Below are 19,777 nucleotides of genomic sequence, written 5' to 3'. Positions count from 1 at the left end.
GATAGTTATGGGGCTCACTCAATCGAAACCTATCTCAACCGGCCCAAAAATTATAAACAAACCAGTTTGGCATCTTTGGACTGTTAAGACTTCCTTTCTACAAGAAAACTCTTTGCAAACGTCTGTCAAAGCTGGCCGCGCACGAATTAGCAATTTAATTGTTTAATAATTAAAGACCCTTTCCAAGTTTCTTTTTCCAGTCATCTGAATTCGGTTAATAACTCACATGTATTGTGCTCTGCTAGGGAAATTCTGATGACTCAAGCATATTTGCATGCAGCTTGTGTTGAATTGGCCGAATTACTTACAGCGATATTAATGAAGAAAACGTCATGCAGACTTGTCTCACCGACAACATATACCTAAAACGTCATTAAAATGGTCCGTAAGTCAGTTTCACCTGGCTCATTATAGTTCGACTAATGTTTGTTTGAAAAACTAGACAACTTTGCTGTATCCTTTTTCCTCGTGTGGTACGACTAAAAACAGAATTATTTTTTTTCCTCAAAGTTTTGTAGAATAAGCTGATAAAAATTGAAACAAGAAGAATTGACAAAGGTCACCATTGCACATCAGTACATCCATAACAGACACCAAAATTACCGCATCCCACACAGTTTGATGTGTTTGCTGACTGTCAACACTTCCTTTACTACTGAAAAGTCATTAGAATCGTCAGTCAGTTGGATATTTTTTCCAGCCATCTTAACCATACGCGTAGTCCGTAAGTAACGCAATAGACCTGATTGCACTGAACATGTCTCAGAAAAATGGTAAAGGGGAAATGAAAATAGAAAAAGCCAAATAGGCGTTTTGAGGGCATAGAAGCGAAGACAGCACGTGTATGTTGAAAATAAATTCACCATTATAGTGGTTTAACGGTAAGGCTAATCAATTTCTATTTGTTTTTTTGCATTTTTAATTTCACTTCCTTTTAGCTGATTTAACTGTGACAACGCTAATTAGGCGAATATATGTCGCTTAATTTCTGGGAAGGAGTGATGGCTCAAGCTTATATTAAACTTGAGTTATTGGAATTTCCTTCAAATTACTGCGATGTTAACTTGCCAATGCACCGCCAACAAGAGACCTAAAAATGTATTAAAATCATCCGTGAGTTTAGGTTTCACTTGTGACATGACACCTGGCTTATGATAGTTCGATCAGTTAGATTGAAAAAGTACCGAGACAACTTTGCTCGACTTTTCTCGGCCCTGAGAGCTTTTTTCTTTTACGTTTAGTTAATAGTTTTTGCACGTTTATGACTCTATAAATTACTTCGGATCATTATTTATTAATGAATACTCGACAAATTAACGTATATAACCCGTTTAGGTAAATAGTTTTGACTGCAGAGAAATCGACATAATATCAGCTTTCATCCAAATTAAAATAGTGCGTATGAATGAAACTCTCACTTGCAGGTCATTTCGCCGAAGAGGAAAATGGCCCTGAAAAATTTTACTGAAGACGAAAACCATAAAACTGTCCAAGAACTGTTCTGCTCGGCTGAATTTGTCAGAGAAGTAGAGAGCGAGCTTATATTCCTTTCAGCTCTGAATATTTTTCTTTCCGTCACTGCATTTCTGGGGAACACTCTTATCCTAGTTGCTCTGCACAAGGAAACTTCACTTCATCCGCCGTCCAAACTCCTGTATCGTAACCTAGCGATAACTGATCTCTGTGTTGGTGTCATTGCAGAACCTTTGTATGTGACTTACTTTACTTCTGTTGTGAACGAAAGATGGGATATTTGCTATTACGCAGAGTGGGCAGTACTTTACTAAGCTCTTAGTTTGTGTATAGTGTCTTTATTAACAATGACTGCAATAAGCGTGGACAGACTTATCGCCTTGTTGCTAGGGCTCAGATACAGACAAGTTGTAACTTATAGAAGAACATGTATAACTGTGACTGGTTTTTGGATTTTGTCCATCGTCGGTGCGTCTACTCTCTTTTTAAATCGTCGTATAACTTCATGGTATCAATACATAGTTTCAGTTTTGTGTCTGGTCACCACAATCTTCGCTTACGCAAAAATTTTCGTTACTCTGCGTCATAACCAAATTCATGTTCAGAGCCATGCTGCTCAAGGACAACCGAGCCAAGCAATTCCACTGAACATAGCTCGATACAGAAAGGCGGTGTACAGTGCACTGTGGGTGCAGGGAACATTGGGTATTTGTTATCTTCCATATACTATAGCGATCTTTTTGACACCTCAGAGAGGGATGCCTTTATCGATCTACCTTGCCAGGAAATTCACAGGTAGCATGGTTCTCTTAAACTCGTCATTAAACCCCTTGCTGTACTGCTGGAAGATCAGAGAAGTAAGGCAAGGTGTAAAAGAAACACTAAGGCAACTCTTCTGTCGATCGAGTTAGTTTTCTAAGCTTTTCATCCGTTGATTCGTGCTATATTTAAAACTTGCTTTGAAGGTGAAATTAACTGCATTTAACACATTTAACTGTAAATATATTGTGAGTCAGGGTAAGCAGCTTACGATAAGGCGTATCAGCTGTTTGTTCAAGGGAAACGTATATTATTTCTGCTGGTTTAAAGATGTTATGGTTGTTATTTAGTGGTATGAAAAGTGTAAACGGCCTTACGAATAAATAGATAGCAAAGAAACGACTAGGATGCCGGTCAATATGCTCAGTATTAGCGACACAACAACTTTGTTCATTCATCACACTTTTTTGTACATTCCTCTGCCGTTGTTGCACGACTACGACGTGAAAGTGCCTTATTGATCACGTTTTTTGGAGGACGTGAACAAAGGAAAGCGACTTCCTTTTTCTTTTCCTGAATTTTCGATACAGTGTTTAAGAATTCACCCTTGGAAAAATTGCCAACATTTGTACGAATAGAACGAGACGGAATAAGTGCAACCAATTGACTAAAGACGGGCGGGTTTTTTTCTTTACAATCAGTATTCGGTTGGTCGCGCGCTCATTTTTCGTGAATGGGTGGGGTAAGCTTGAGGAAGGTGCTAACACCGCAACACCGCACAGAAATACGTATAAACACCGCACAGAAGAACACAAGAAAACGGAAAACCGGACTGGAATTACCCAACAATTTCTAAATACCGCAAACCGCTTGGTTTTGTAAAACGCGGCAATACCGGAACTTAAAAATAACAATTTCCGCAAATCGCATCACCGCAAACCCTTACATCCCCCTCCCGGGTAAAGGCCTTAACAGTCGGTATAATCGAATGCTGCCTTCTAGCTTCCTCAGTTGTTTATTTACGGGTCTAAACGGAGATGAAAATGCTTCGAGGGCATCCCCCATCAAAGGAAGTACACCTCTCTTGCCCACGGCTTATATCGGTACTAAGCTGCCATAAAAATTGAGACATCCTTCAAAACTTCTGATCAGTAAAGTAAAAATAATTGAGGCCCAAAAACCGCTTTTTTTTTCAAAATGTAATATGAGGCAATTACTTTCTTTAAAAAAATGTTTAATTTGAGATGAAGGATCACCCTATTTAATAACTAATTTCCTGAGCATTAATTACACAGTCACTAACATTTGCATTTTTCTTAACAAAACTGAGTGTATTTGAAAACGCTAGCAAGCATTAGAAGGTCTTTGTTTACAGTGGATCATTTTTTGGATCTATACGATCCTCTTCTATAGCCTCATGTCGTCGTCCCAAAATCTGAACACCTGTAAAGGCTATAGCCCCTCCGGTACCCTTGTGTAAGAGATAGGCAGGTGGGCAGTAATAGTTTGTATTTTTTTAAAGAGTGAACAAAAGCCCACGTTCAATATTTTAAAATTCTAATATGACTCTGAGACTCCGAGGCTTAAGGGTCAAAACTGCAGTTTTTATTTCAGTTTTTTTTTCCCGTTTCCGACTCCATTGTCCCGCAATTCCCAGAAGAGATTTGAGCGCAAAGAACACCAAACCAAATATAGAAAAATGACAAGAAAGCCTCGAAGTCATGTTAGAATTTTAATAAATCAAACGTGGGCCATTGTACTGTATGTCGATCATCTAATTGCACGAGACCTCTAATAGTTTTCTGTCTCGTTGCAGGTTCATAAGAGAGTTTATGCCCGCTTGTTTTTCGTTAAAAGGTGTGGTTATAAACAGTTATAAAACAAAAAGGATTAAGAACTTTTACAACAGCGTGCGTTTAGCTAATTAGCTCTCTGACAATTAAGATAATGAAACCAATTGGTGAAAATATAGAATATTAAATACCTATTTTTAAGAAAAAAAATGCAAATTTTGAAAAACCTAGCTGCCAATACTTCGCTGCCATGGTAACGTCCTATCCAGACAGACACGTCACGACGAGTTTAAAAGGTTCTTAGATAATTTTTAGGAAAAGTCGCTAAGTTTGGTGCTCATAGCGTGAAAGGTTTTGAAGTTGAAGGGTTGTGTGTGGGTGTATGTGTGTGTGTGTTTGCGGGGGGGGGGGGGGGGGGAGGGGAGTGGGTGGACACAGGATTAAAATACCAGGAGTTAATATCGGCGGGAATTAACATGACCGTAATATATAAGAAACGAGTGTTATTCATGTTACATCTTATGATATAATAACAGACTTACTGCAGCAGACACAGTTTGACGCGTTTGCCGACTGCTGTTAAGACTTCCTTTAATGAAAACTCATTAAAATCATCGTTGACTGCATTAGTTTCACCAGGCTGCCAGTGGTAAAAGTAAAGTTAGCGTCCGCTTAAAAAACGTCTCAACTTTTGCTAAACATCTCTTCCCCTTGTGACAACTTCAAAGAACAAAATTAAACTCAGCCCTTTTGTTTTCGTTAAAAACAAGATCGTGACGCTTTACAGTTTGAAGAATTAGCAGCGACAATACCTAATCTTGGCTAATAACATTTAACTTTAAAGATAAAGGAATGTTTTTCCTCCTCATTTATCCCGCATTTTATGTAAGAGTGATATATGTGTTTGCTTGCACTAAGATGTTCATGATGTTTTCGTCCGTTTTCTTTTTATCATAACGGACCCAAAATTAAAAGTTACCCTTATTGCGTCCTAGTATTGTAAACATGTGGGTATCTTTTTCCAGCCAATTTAATACACGTGGTGAGTTCCTCAAGCATATACACCTAATTGCAATAAACGTTTTCTTAGAAAAATTTAATTGGGAAGGATTGATGGCTCAAGCTTACATTAAACTTTAAAAAATCTTGAGTTATTGGAGTTTCCTTGAAATTACTGCGATCTCACGTTGTCAATGTGCCGCCAACATAAGACCTAAAAAGTTTAATTTAAATCATCCGCGAGTTTATTAGTTTCACTTGTGACATAACACCTGGCTCATCATAGTTCGGTCAGTTAGATTGAAAAAGCACCGAGACAACTTTGCTCAACCTTTTTTAGCCCTGCGAGCTTTCCTTTAATTTATTTTTTCATGTTTATGCTTTTTGTAAATTGTTGCTGAAGAATAATTGTAAAACTGACGCGACAAATAGACAATATACAAAGGGAATTATAATGTAACTTTCCCGTGTAGGCAAATAGTTGCCGTTACTTGAAAGATGACAAATTGATACAGTATCTGCTTTCACCCAAATTAAAGTGTATTATAGAACACTCACTTGCGGGCCCGGGGGGTTGGGGGGTACTCCCTATAATAGCCTATACGGGGAGGCTCCGCAGGAAAGGGGTAAATTTTTCAGGCTTCAGGTATACGAAAGGGTACGGATTTTACTCGTTGAAGTACATAAAAGGGTAGGGACATCTGTCATTTGGGTGTGTGAAAGGGGCCCAAAAGGCCTAACAGATGAATTTTATGGCTCAAAGTCCAGAGATAACGTTCTATTTTTGTGATTGATTCCTATTTAAAATACCGTGGATTTACAGCAGTTAAAAGGGATGCAAAGTTCTAAACTTGGTATGTGAAAGGGGTACCATTTGTCAATAGAAAGTATACGAAAGGGGTACCCTTTTCTTAAGAATGGTATATTCGGTTAATAGCTCACACATGTATTACGCTCTGCTAGGAAAATTCTGGTGACTCAAGCATATTAGAGTGCAGCTTAATGTGTTGAATTGGCCGAATTGCTGGAACTTACAGCGACGTTAATGAAGAAAACGTCATACAGACTTGTTGCACCGACAACATATTAAGACCTAAAAAGTCGTTAAAATGGCTCGTAAGTCAGTTACACCTGGCTCATTACAGTTCGACTAATGTTTGACTGTATGAAAAACTATACAACCTTGCTGAATCCGTTTTCCTCGTGTGGTACGACTAAAAACATAATTAATTTTTTTCCTCAAACTTTTGTGGAAAAAGTTGATAAAAATTAAAACAAGAAGAATTGACAAAGGTCATTATCGCACATCCGTAACAGACAACAAAATTACCGCAGCCCACACTGTTTGATGTGTTTGCCGACTGTCAAGACTTCCTTAAAAAAAATTATAAAAATTACAAAAAAATTAAACATAGCTTAGATTGAAGAAGTACCGAGACAACTTTGCTCGACCTTTCTTGGCCCTTAGAGCTTTTTTCTTTTACGTTTAGTTAATATAGTTTTTGCACGTTTATGACTCTATAAGTTACTTCCGATCGTTATTTATTAATACGAGATAAATTAACGTATACAGCCCGTTTAGGTAAATAGTCTTGATTGTAGAGATGTCGAAATGATATCAGCTCTCACCCAAAGTTATAACAGTGTATATATAAATAAAACTGTCACTTGCAGGTCATTGCGCCGAAGAGGAAAATGGCCCTGGAAAATTTTACTGAAGACGAAAACCATAAAACTGTCCAAGTACTGTTCTGCTCGGCAGAATTTATCAAAGGTGTAGATGGCGAACTTATATTCCTTTCAGCTCTAAATATTTTTTTTTTCCGTCACTGCATTTCTGGGGAACACTCTAATCCTAGTTGCTCTGCACAAGGAAACTTCACTTCATCCGCCGTCCAAACTCCTATATCGTAACCTAGCGATAACTGATCTCTGCGTTGGTATCATTGCAGAGCCTTTGCTTGTGACTTACTTTACTTCTGTTGTTAACGAAAGATGGGATATTTGCTATTACGCAGATTGGGCAGCAAGTTTCTCAGGTTTAACTTTGTGTGTAGTGTCTTTATTAACAATGACTGCAATAAGCGTGGACAGACTTCTCGCCTTGATGCTGGGGCTCAGATACAGACAAGTTGTAACTTATAGAAGAACATGTATAACTGTGACTTGTTTTTGGATTTTGTCCATCGTCGGTGCATCTACTGTCTTTATGAATCGTCGTATAACTTCATGGTTTCAATACAAAGTTGCAGCTTTGTGTCTAGTCACCACAACCGTCGCTTACACTAAAATTTTCTTTACTCTGCGTCATAACCAAATTCATGTTCAAAACCATGTTGCTCAAGGTCAACCGAGCCAAGCAATCCCATTGAACATAGCTCGATACAGAAAGGCAGTGTACAGTGCACTGTGGGTGCAGGGAACATTGGTTATTTGTTATCTGCCGTATGTTATAGTAGTAGTTTTGCAACCTCAGAGAGGGATGTCTTTATCCATTTACCGTGCTCAGCTGAATTTACGGCTACTTTACTGTATTCGAACTCATCATCAAACCCGTTGTTGTACTGTTGGAAGATCAGAGAAGTAAGGCAAGCTGTAAAAGTAACATTAAGGCAACTTTTCTGTCGATCGAGTTAGCGGTTTTCTACGCTTTCCATCTGTTGATTCCTGCTCTGATATTTTGCAGTTAACTGTAATGTATTGTATTGTAAGCTTATTTTAAGAAACAAGGCATATGAACTGTTTTTTCAAGGGAAACGTATATTGTTCCTGCTGGTTTAAAGATGTTATAGTTTTTATTTAGTGGCATGAAGTGTAAATGGCCTTATGAATAAACAGGTAACAAAGAAACAAATAGGATGGAATAGGATGTTGATTTATATTTAGTAATACAACAACTTTGTACGTTCATCACGTTTTTTTGTACATATTTCTTTGCCGTCGTTGCACGACTACGACGTGAAAGTTACTTATTTCACTTTTTTGGAGGACGTGAACACAAGAAAAACGACTTTCTTTTTGTTTTCCTGAATTTCGATACAATACAGTGTTTAAGAATTCACCTCCAGAAAAAATTCCCAACATTTGACGAATTGAACGAGATGGAATAAGTGCGGCCAATTGACTAAAGAGTAGATAGGCGGGTTTCATCAACAGAGGCGAATATCCTTTTGATCTGTCCAGAGGCCGGCTTTTCATCGAATTTACCAGCTTTCGATGCCCGTAAAATTCGTCGGAGGACATCGTTCTCCGTTACACTGAGCAGGAAGAAGCCATGTCCAGTAGGTCCTAGCCTGTGTACAGCCGACCCCTACTCTCTTTTAAAAAACAAATCTATCTCTCCTCCCTATTTTTTTTAGGGGAGGGGCGTCTGTACTCAGTCTATACTTTCTTGTAGGCCCACACAGAACTCAAGTGTGTTAAGGTTTGGATTTTTTATTATAGAAGACCCTCAGCAAAGTTTTGAGATATTACGCTTGCAGCTCGTAAGAATAAGTTCGTTTTAGTCGTGGGACTGAGAAGAATTAATATTTTACGTGTTCCTTCAAATGGCGTACATTTGTATATTAAAAATTCGAAACTTTTTGTTGTCAAAATGGCCTTAAGACCGTCAACACGATTCCGCCTTTTTATGCGGAATTCATTCTATGCCTTATCAGTTATTAGTAGATTTGTTAAGTCACGTGAGCTGTTTCACTTAATTGACGGTTTCCGATAGCACATGGACATGATTTAAAAGGCGGCATTCTAAAGCCCTTACTAGGAGCCATGGTAAAACGATAAAATAAGGCGAATACGGTTTGACTAAGTACTCCCCATTTTCAGTGACAAGTTTTGACCGTTACGAGGCAAAATGAGTCACGTGGCTGAGACTTGAAAAGCTCATCAAATGAATGTAAACGTGGAAAGGAACCTGTTTGTCAAGTTTCACAAAGATGGAGGAGAGGAATGTTTTTCCTTGAAATCAAAATCCACCGAATTCGTGGTTGAGTCAAAGCCTTAATACACAAGAGAAGGAGAAGGGTGGCTCCATCAACTGACTGTGTAATTTAAAGTTGGATAAATTAAAATTTTCACTGAATGACTGATGAGCTCTATTGATTGTCTCGAACCCCAAAACATCATGGCTCGTTGCACCACAGGTGTAACTTCATCGCACACAACTAATTAACTAATTAGCTACTTCTTTTTAGTAATAACTGGTCCATGCGAGGGTCTTCATTCAAGCAAATTAAACTCAGCAAACTGAATCATTAGAAAATACAGAAAACTGCACATAAGGATTCGTTTTGCTCGCTTCAGTCAAATCCAGCTCCAGCAATTGTTTACGGGCAAAGAGTCGATTGTTTTGGAGTCACTGCCGGCAGTTGTCGTTCTCCGCTACTTCACAGCGAGAGAAAGGAAAATTTGCGGACAGAAAGAGAACAAAACTATGTAATTAAAACTGAAAAAACTCAAGGAAAAAAACTCTGACTACAATTACTTGAGCAACAGAAAAATGATCGAAGTAGTCTTTTCTTCTCGAGTAAGCTTGCTGGCCTTCTAAAGTTCCGAGGAAGTTTTAAGCGCTCAAGTTTGTTCACGCGCAAGCGTTAGCATTACGGTTCTTTGACATAAGACAAGGATAAAGCTGGTTCTGCAAATCGAATGCACAATTATCAGAAAAACACAAACCTCTTTGGAAATATGTTCAAAACGTTTTATTCCTCTTCAGACTGACGGAAGATCTGTTTTTACTCTAACATTGGTTGTTCTGAATCCAAAGTAATTTTCAAGTGACGAAAAAACAACAAAAACAACAAACACAAAAAAAAAGCCTTCACAAGGAGCAAACCACCTCGTGTATTTCATTCAGTCTCAGTCAGAACTCTCACAGAACTAGACAAACAAACACAGGCGATAAGGGATGCGCAGAAGCTTGCGCAGAACGTTTTTCCGCCCTGAAAGACCAACATTGACGTCACGTAGTCTCCAGTCTATCACGCGGCCATTTCAGAAACGTTTTCGTGAAGTTTTCGGAAATGCTCGGATTTTGATCTTTTATCTTTCTATAAAGGCTTGAGAAGAATAATCTTTACCCAATTCTCACTTAGGATGGTTCTTTTTAGTGCTTGGTGAAGGTAAAGCGACAAAAGAAAATATGTCAATTTTTTGGTTCATTTGACCTTTAAAGGCTCTTGCCAAGTTTCTTTATCCAGCCATCTGAATTCGGTCATTACGCTCAGCTAGGAAAATTCTTAAAATGGCCCGTAGGTCAGTTTCACCTGGCTCATTATAGTTCGACTAATGTTTATTTGAAAAACTAGACAACTTTTTTGAATCCTTTTTCCTCGTGTGGTACGACTAGAAACAGAATTAATTCAGTTTTTTCCTCAAAGTTTTGTGGAAAAAGTTGATAAAAATTGAAATAAGAAGAATTTACAAAGGTCATTATCTCACATCCATAACAGACAACAAAATTACCGCAGCCCACAAAGTTTGATGTGTTTACCTACTGTTTTTAACTTCCTTTACTACTAAAAACTCATTAAAATCGACAGTGAGTTAGTTTCAACAGGCAGCTTGAAACACTACATTGTTTTTGCTAAACCCTGACTACAACTTTAAAGAACAAAATAAAACTCATCTCTTTTGTTTTTGTTTGAAACTTTTAGAGGACCCCATATAGAAAAAAATTGTTTTATGATGGAATGAGTACTCCTTTTGTTCCTATATGGGACCAAATCAAGTGAGAATAATGGACCAAATGGCCAGCCGGCTCAGTGTAAGACCCCAAGTAAGTTTTATAAAAACAGATACATACGAAGGTATTGGCCAGCGACTTTTTGGATTTTGTGTTTATGTTTCTGTTGTGGTTCGACGGTTTGCCACTGGTGACGTTTTTTGTTTATTTGCAGTAAACATTTTGAATCTTGAGGCCTCGTTTGATTAAGTTAGCCAAGATATGGAAGCCACTATTACTTCTTTAAGATTGCGCGTTAGACAAGGACGGTGCAGCACGTGTTGTGTCAACCTGTTATAAGATCTAGCAGAAAAGCTTGAGCTTTCCTGGTGTCCTTATTCGAATGACGCAGGATGGATGTTACGATTTGCGGAAATTTAATGCTTTTTAATAATGGCTCGTTTGTGTCTAGTGTGTCTAGCTCTGTCCAGAGGTACATCCCCGTATTGGCCATATAAGGAAGTACACCCGCCGGGTAACCATCGAATGCAAACCACCTAGTACAATAGCAAAGTTTAAGAATAGAGCCTTTCGTAAGTCAGATAACTAATCAACATTAATTTAAAGAAAACTGTGAATAAAGTTAAATGGTTTGAATGAACGGAGTTGTTACGTGCTAGCAGACGTCATCTCCATCTTTGTTTATGAAGTACCATGCATATTTTGGCGTTATATTAATGTTGACGAAGTAAGTTGAATCACTCTCAAAAAATTATTACAAAGTGCGATGGAATTATTACAAATTGCGACAGCTTAGTTTATTACAAAGTGCGATGGCCTGTTATTACAAATTGCGACAGCTTTTTTATTACAAAGTGCGACACGGTTTATTACAAATTACGACAGGTATTACAAAGTGCGATGGATTTATTACAAAATGGCGACAGGTATTACAAAGTGCGATGATTATTACAAATTGCGACAGTACACCTGTAATGGTCATGACGTTTTCGTGCAGTTTCCCTTTACCCTACAGGGGCGGATCCAGGATTTTTTTTAGGAGGGGGTGCACTCGTCTCTTGCTCTACTTCAACACCCTGCACCCTCCCCCTAGATCCGCCCCTGCCCTAATTGAGAGCTATTATTGTTGTAAACATGTGGATATCCTTTTCCAGCCATCTTAACCATACGCGTAGTCAGTACTTAGCGCATATACACCTGATTGCAATGAATTTGTCTTAGAAAAATTTAAAAAGGCAAAGGAGAAATAAAAATAGAAAAAGCCAAACAGGCGTTTTGGAGGCATGGAGGCGAAGACAGTATGCGTATGTTAAAAATAAATTCACCATATTTAGTGGTTTTACGGTAAGCCTAATTAATTTCGATTTGTTTTTTGCATTTTTAATTTCAGTTCCTTTTAGCTGATTTAACTGTGACAACGCTATTGCAATTAGGCCAATATATGTCGCTTAATTTCTGGGAAAGAGTGATGACTCAAGCTTATATTAAACTTTAAAAAATCTTGAGTTATTGGAATTTCCTTCAAATTACTGCGATGTCAATGCGCCGCCAACATAAGACCTAAAAAGTGAGTTTAAGTTTCAACTGTGACATAACACCTGGGTCATCATAGTTCGGTCAGTTAGACTGAAGAAATACCGAGACAACTTTGCTCGACCTTTCTTGGCCCTGTGAGCTTTTTTCTTTTACGTTTAGTGTCATAGTTTGTCACGCAACTCAATGTACTTGCGCATGCGCGCACATGTCATGTCCTTCGGCATGCTTGATTCATAAATAAAAATCTTGCAACGTTGCTGATGCGAACCACAACATGGTGTCAGAAGTGGGATAACAACCCCGAAACCAGTTAGTTCGTTGTCTCCGTCCACGGCCTATCCAGCATTTGTCCCCGTTCGTCGCTACACCCGTCCGATACAAAACACTACGTGGCAAGCAAGCATTAATATGGCAGAGCTCGCCGGACTACCCATCCCACGAATGGATTGGTCCTCAACCGACGCGCCACAAGCCTTTAAGAAATTCAAAAGCCTCTGTCAGCTTTATTTCACTGGTCCGCTAAAAGGAAAAAAGCGAGGAAGAGCAAGTCAGCTACCTCTTAATATGGTCAGGCGAAGAAGGAATCGAGCTAGTTTCCACGTGGTCGCTAACAGCCGATGAAAAGAAACAGCTCAGCACATACTGGGAAAAGTTCGAGGATTTCGTGGCGCCGAGAAGCAACTTTAGGCTTGCACGCTACAAACTCCGCACCCTGAAGCAGGAAACTGGTGAATCAGTCGATTCATTCCTCAAGAAAGTACGAATTTTAGTAAACGAGTGCAAGTACACGAACCCCGACGAACACATCATCGACGCTCTCATCTTCGGATCGAACAACCCGCGCGTTCAATCAAAACTCCTCGAGTACGATGCCACTCTGACACTTAACAAAGCCGTGGGCATCGCAAGAACCCAGGAAGCCACGAGTACTCAATTACAGGACATCAGAGGCGGCCAAATCACCACAGTCGATGCTCTGAGACAACAACATGGCCGGAACACACGATACAGGGCACCCAACATGAGCACACCACCAGCACAGGGTACCCAAGGTAAAAAGTGTGGAAATTGTGGCACCTTCCACGATCCACCCCGTAGATCGTGCCCAGCATATGGAACAAAATGTGATGCCTGCGGCAAGCTTGGCCACTGGAGATCTGTTTGTCGTTCCCGCCCAAGGGCCAAAACCAGTTATGAGACATCCAGGGGTAAACAGCACAGGCCACAACAAGGTGTACATGCCATAGACACCACTGAGCCCAACACCGACTATCCAACAGTACAGAATATCGATGTTCCACACACGCTAGATACCCCGCAACTGTATTTTCACTCCCTGCATATCGACAGTGTTGTCGAAGGGGACACTCAGGCCTTATTACAGCTAGAAGTGAACGCAGGTCAGCGCACCATGCCCCTACTGTGCAAAATCGATACAGGAGCCGAAGGCAATGTCATCCCTGTCGACACGTACAAACAGCTGTATCCGCAGTCAGCATACAGCCCAGATGGTGCACCTCTCGGTTTGTGTCCTTCTAACACAACAATTACTGCCTTCGGTGGCCACACTATACAGCACTATGGAACTTGCGAACTTAACTTATCACACAACGGCCACTCCAAGCCGTACCCTTTTCACGTGGTGAACACTACTGGGCCAACGATCCTCGGCCTCCCTACCTGCAGGGATATGAAACTCGTCACGCTCAACTACAGCCTCACCACTGCCACCTCGCCAGAGGCAACAAAGCCCACACAGAAACCCCCTGGCGATGCCGATGCAAAGAAAGAGCTACTCATCCAGTACAAAGACTGTTTTAGGGGCGTTGGCTGTTTTCAAGGGGAGTTCCACATTACCTTGGACCCTACGGTTCCACCCGTCATCCACCCCCCACGGCGAGTACCCGAGGCACTGCGTGAACCACTAAAAAGGGAACTTGACGCCCTTGTCCAGCAGGGCATCATCACCAAAGTAGACGAACCCACTGACTGGGTTAATTCATTGGTCTGCGTTACAAAGAGCAATGGCACACTTCGGCTGTGCCTAGACCCTAAGGACCTCAACCGCGCTATCAAGCGGCCACATCACCGCACCCCCACGCTCGACGAGGTCTTACCACGGTTAAGTGGCGCCAAATACTTCTCTATTGTTGACGCCCGCAGTGGTTACTGGAACATCCAACTCGACCACGAGAGCTCCTTGTGCACCACCTTCAACTCACCTCATGGGCGGTACAGGTTCCTGCGGCTCCCATTCGGCCTCATCTGTGCCCAGGACATCTTCCAGAAAAAAGTAGACGAGGCATTCGGCGATCTCCCAGGCGTCACGGGTATCGCCGACGACATAGTTATCTATGGGCGTGACCAGAGTGAGCATGATGCAAACTTAAGAGCAGTTATGGAACGAGCACGCGAAACTGGCCTCCGCTTCAATCCAGACAAGTGTAAGATAAGGTGCACTGAGATACCCTTCTTTGGAAATATCATCAGTGACCGCGGCCTTCGCCCAGACCCACAGAAGACGAAAGCAATCACCAACATGGACCCCTCAGCGAGCCCTGCTGACCTACAAACCTTTCTCGGCATGGTACAGTTCCTCAGTCGTTTTGTACCCAACCTAGCTTCCCTATCAGCTAACCTCTGGGAACTGACAAAGAAGAGCAGCGACTTCCAGTGGGGCCCAGAACACCAGTCAGCCGTCGACAAGATCAAAAAGGCAGTCACTTCCACCAGCTCACTCCAGTACTTCGACAGTACAAAGCCAGTCACCATCCAAGTTGATGCATCCATGCGTGGTCTTGGTGCGACTCTCTTTCAAGACAAAGGCCCTATTGAATACAGAAGCAAGCTCCTCACTGCAACTGAAACCCGTTATTCAAACATTGAAAGAGAAATGCTTGCTATTGTACATGGCCTCGAGAAGTTTCACTACTATGCATATGGCCGACACGTCATTGTTGAGACAGACCACAAGCCGTTAGAGGCGATTTTCAGGAAACATCTCTCGTCCTCTCCGCCACGCATCGCAAGAATGATGCTTAGGATTCAAAAGTATGATGCGGAAATAAAGTATGTGCCAGGAAAGAATGTTCCACTGGCTGACGCACTGTCTCGAATCAGCCCCCTCCCAGGTGACACAATTGAAGGGCTTGATGTCTCCGTCCATGAACTCCACCTCCACCTGAATGCCACCCCAACAAGGATCAATGAAATTAAAGAGGAAACAACTAAAGATGAACTTCTCCTCTCACTCCGTGCATTTATCACGCAAGGTTGGCCCGATACGAGATCGGAATGCCCAGCACACCTTCATGCATACTGGAATTATCGCGATGAACTAACCGTCGCAGATGGCATAATTCTGAAGGGAACACGTATCATTATCCCTAAACGCCTACAACCCGCCGTATTGCAGCAGCTGCACTACGCACACCAGGGCGCAGAAAAGTGCAAACTCCGTGCCAAGGGATCAGTGTTCTGGGCCAACATAAACCGGGACATTGAAGAAATGGTAAAAGGCTGTGCTCCATGCCAACATAACCAAAACATGAACGTGAAGGAGCCCCTCATGCCCCACGATGTTCCACAAAAACCTTGGCACACCCTTGGTTCTGACTTGTTCTTTTGGAACAACTCGCCCTATTTGCTAGTATCTGATTACTACAGCAAGTTTCCCCTAGTGAGGAAGTTGAACAATATCCGATCAGACACAACAATTGCCAACCTGAAATCCATATTTGAAGAGCATGGCATTCCAAGCAAACTCGTCACTGGCAATGATGCTCAGTTCACCTCCGCCATATTCCAGGAGTTTAGCAGTAGCTATGGATTTGTCCACACAACCACTAGCCCATATTTCCCACAGGCTAATGGTTTTATCGAGAGAACAGTGCAAACGGTAAAGAACCTTTTGCAAAAGTGCAAGGAATCTGGTGCAGATCCTCATCTCGCTATGCTATGCCTGCGAAGCACCCCTCTTGATCACAGCATTTCGTCGCCAGCAGAACTCTTAAATTCAAGAGTTTACCAAGCCAACCTTCCAACAATATCTAAACCAAGCCTCTCCCTGTCAGCAGATGGAGATACCAACTCCAAACTCCAAACAAGGCTGGAAAAGCAACAGTTGCAATACGACAAAACCTCCAAGCCTCTCCCCGCAGTACACCCTGGAGACCCCGTGCGTGTCTTCAATCCCCACAGCCACAAGTGGGAACCAGGTGTTGTTAGACGCAACATGCAGACGCCTCGCTCGCATCTCGTCGACATGGCAAATGGCAGTGTCCGCCAGCGTAACCGCCGCCATATCCGCCCTACAGGGGAACCCATAACGTTGCAGAACGGCAGCGACGTTGAAGCTGCAGAGCCCCCACTAGCACCGCAACCTGAAACCTGCACCACCTCACCAAGTGCACTATCTAATGAAAGCACCCCTACAAGCGAACAGACCACACCAACATCCCTGGCACCTAGCCCGGCAACCACACCAGGTTCCTTGACCGGAAAAGCTACCGGTACACTGCGTCGTTCCACCAGGGTGATCAAACCCCCTGTCAAGTTGAACCTATAAACTGAACTCAAAACTGATTTCTTACCAAGTTATTGTTGCAGTTTAGGATCACGAACATTTACATGGACAGTGAACATTGCTTAATTTTCTTTTTTTTTTTGTTTGATTTCGTTAGCTTCTATTGTGCGTATCTTGTTTTACAAGTTGTCCTCCTCCCTCCTTATTTGGAAAGAAGGGGGATGTCATAGTTTGTCACGCAACTCAATGTACTTGCGCATGCGCGCACATGTCATGTCCTTCGGCATGCTTGATTCATAAATAAAAATCTTGCAACGTTGCTGATGCGAACCACAACATTTAGTTAATAGTTTTTGCAGGTTTATGACTCTATAAATTACTTCTGATCATTATTTACTAATACGCGACTTATTAACGTATATAGCCAGTTTAGGTAAATAGTCTTGACTGAAGAGATGTCGAAAGGATATCAGCTTTCACCCAAAGTTATTATAGTATATATAAATAAAACTCTCACTTGCAGGTCATTGCCCCGAAGAGGAAAATGGCCCTGAAAAATTTTACTGAAGACGAAAACCATAAAACTGTCCAAGTACTGTTCTGCTCGGCAGAATTTATCAGAGGTGTAGATGGCGAACTTATATTTCTTTCAGCTCTTCATATTTTTCTTTCCATTACTGCATTTCTGGGGAACACTCTGATCCTAGTTGCTCTGCAAAAGGAAACTTCACTTCATCCGCCGTCCAAACTCCTGTATCGTAACCTGGCGATAACTGATCTCTGTGTTGGTATCATTGTGGAGCCTTTGTTTGTGACTTACTTTACTTCTGTTGTGAACGAAAGATGGGATATTTGCTATTACGCATATTGGGCAGTAGTTTACTTAGCTCTTATTTTGTGTGTAGTGTCTTTATTAACAATTACTGCAATAAGCGTAGACAGACTTTTCGCCTTGTTGCTGGGGCTCAGATACAGACAAGTTGTAACTTATAGAAGAACATGTATAACTGTGACCGGTTTTTGGATTGTGTCCATCGTCGGTGCATCTACTCTCTTTTTGAATCGTCGTATAAATTCATGGTATCAATACATAGGTACTGCTTTGTGTCTGGTTACCACAATCTTTGCTTACGCAAAAATTTTCGTTACTCTGCGTCATAATCAAATTCATGTTCAGAGCCATGTTGCTCAAGGACAACCGAGCCAAGCAATTCCATTGAACATAGCTCGATACAGAAAGGCAGTGTACAGTGCACTGTGGGTGCAAGGAGCATTGGGTATTTGTTATCTTCCATATCATATAGCGGTCTTTTTGACACCTCAGAAAGGGATGCCTTTATCGATCTACCTTGCCAGGAATTTCACAGCTAGCATGGTTCTCTTAAACTCGTCATTAAACCCGTTACTGTACTGTTGGAAGATCAGAGAAGTAAGGCAAGCTGTAAAAGAAACACTACGGCAATTCTTCTGTAGATCGAGTTAGTTTCTACGGTTTCCATCCGTTGCTTCGTGCTATATTTAAAACTTTCTTTGAAGGTGAAGTTAACTGCATTTAACGCATTTAACTGTGAATATATTGTATTCAGGGTAAGCCGCTTACGATAAGGCATATCAGCTGTTTGTTCAAGGGAAACGTGTATTATTTTTGCTTGTTTAAAGATGTTATGGTTGTTATTTAGTTGCATGAGAAGTGTAAACGGCCTTACGAATAAATAGATAGCAAAGAAACGACTAGGATTTCGGTCAATATGTTCAGTATTAGCGATACAACAACTTTGCTCATTCATCACACTTTTTTGTACATTCCTCTGCCGTTGTTGCACGACTACGACGTGAAAGTGCCTTATTGATCACGTTTTTTGGAGGACGTGAACAAAGGAAAGCTGAATTTTCGATACAGTGTTTAGGAATTCACCCTTGGAAAAATTGCCAACATTTGTACGAATAGAACGAGATGGAATAAGTGCGACCAATTGACAAAAGACAGGCGGGTTTTTTTCTTTACAATCAGTATTCGGTTGGTCGCGCTCTCATTTTTCGTGGATGGGTTAGGGGGGGAGGGGGTAAGCTTGAGGGAGGTGCTAACACCGCAACACCGCACAGAAATACGTATAAACACCGCACAGAAGGACATAAGAAAACGGAAAACTGGACTGAAATTACCGAAAAATTTCTAAATACCGCAAACCACTTGGTTTTGTAAAACGGCAATACCGCAGCTTAGAAATAACAATTTCCGCAAATCGCATCACCGCAAACCCTTACTTCTCCCCTGGTAATGGCCCTAACAGTCGGTATTATCGAATGCTGCCTTCTAGCTTTCTCAGTTGTTTATTTACGGGTCTAAACGGAGATGAAAATGCTTCGAGGGCATCCCCCATCGAAGGAAGTACACCTCTCTTCCCCTCGGCTTATACCGGTAGTAGCTGCCATAAAAATTGACACATCCGTCAAAACTTCTGATCAGTAAAGTAAAATTAATTGAGGCGCAAAAACCGCTTTTTTTTAAATGTAATATGAGGCAATTACTTTTTTTGAAAAAAATGTTTAATTTAAGATGAAGGGTCACCCTGTTTATTAACCAATTTCCTGAACATCAATTAGAGTCACTAACATTTGCATTTTTCCTAACAAAACTGAGTTCTAATTGTCATAAACATGTGGGTATCTAGAAACATGATTAATTCAGTTTTTTCCCCAAAGTTTTGTAGAAAAGTTGATAAAAATTAAAACAAAAAGAATTGACAAAGGTCATTATCGCACATCCATAACAGACAACAAAATTACCGCGGCCAACACAGTGTGATGTGTTTGCCGACTGACAAGACTTCCTCTACTACTGAAAACTCATTAAAATCGTCAGTGAGGCTCATTAAAGTTCGGTGTCAGCTTGAAACACCTCATTATTTTTGCTAAACCCTGACTACAACTTTTAAGTTAGAACAAAATAAAACTCATCTCCTTTGTTGTTATTTGAAACGCGGATCGTGATAATTACAGGCGTGATAA

The 19,777-nt window shown here is 41.0% G+C and overlaps 1 protein-coding gene and 1 pseudogene across 1 annotated transcript; both read left to right on the top strand.

Annotated features, from left to right (window-relative positions):
* The first annotated feature begins 1,445 nt into the window (after nt 1-1,445).
* On the top strand, nt 1,446-2,484 carry LOC140942140 (melanocyte-stimulating hormone receptor-like; annotated as a pseudogene).
* A 14,828-nt stretch (nt 2,485-17,312) lies between these two features.
* On the top strand, nt 17,313-18,251 carry LOC140942139 (melanocyte-stimulating hormone receptor-like). The gene has a single exon (XM_073391112.1). It carries the CDS (start codon nt 17,313-17,315, stop codon nt 18,249-18,251), a length of 939 nt encoding a protein of 312 aa, XP_073247213.1.
* Nucleotides 18,252-19,777: the final 1,526 nt, after the last annotated feature.

Source organism: Porites lutea, chromosome 6, assembly GCF_958299795.1.
Source record: "Porites lutea chromosome 6, jaPorLute2.1, whole genome shotgun sequence".
NCBI classification, from domain to species: domain Eukaryota; kingdom Metazoa; phylum Cnidaria; class Anthozoa; order Scleractinia; family Poritidae; genus Porites; species Porites lutea.
This window is presented reverse-complemented; position numbering and strand designations above follow the sequence as displayed.

Bases quoted from the DNA above. Each gene is read 5' to 3' on its own strand.
- LOC140942139 (XM_073391112.1), top strand. From the start codon at position 17,313: ATGGCCCTGAAAAATTTTACTGAAGACGAAAACCATAAAACTGTCCAA.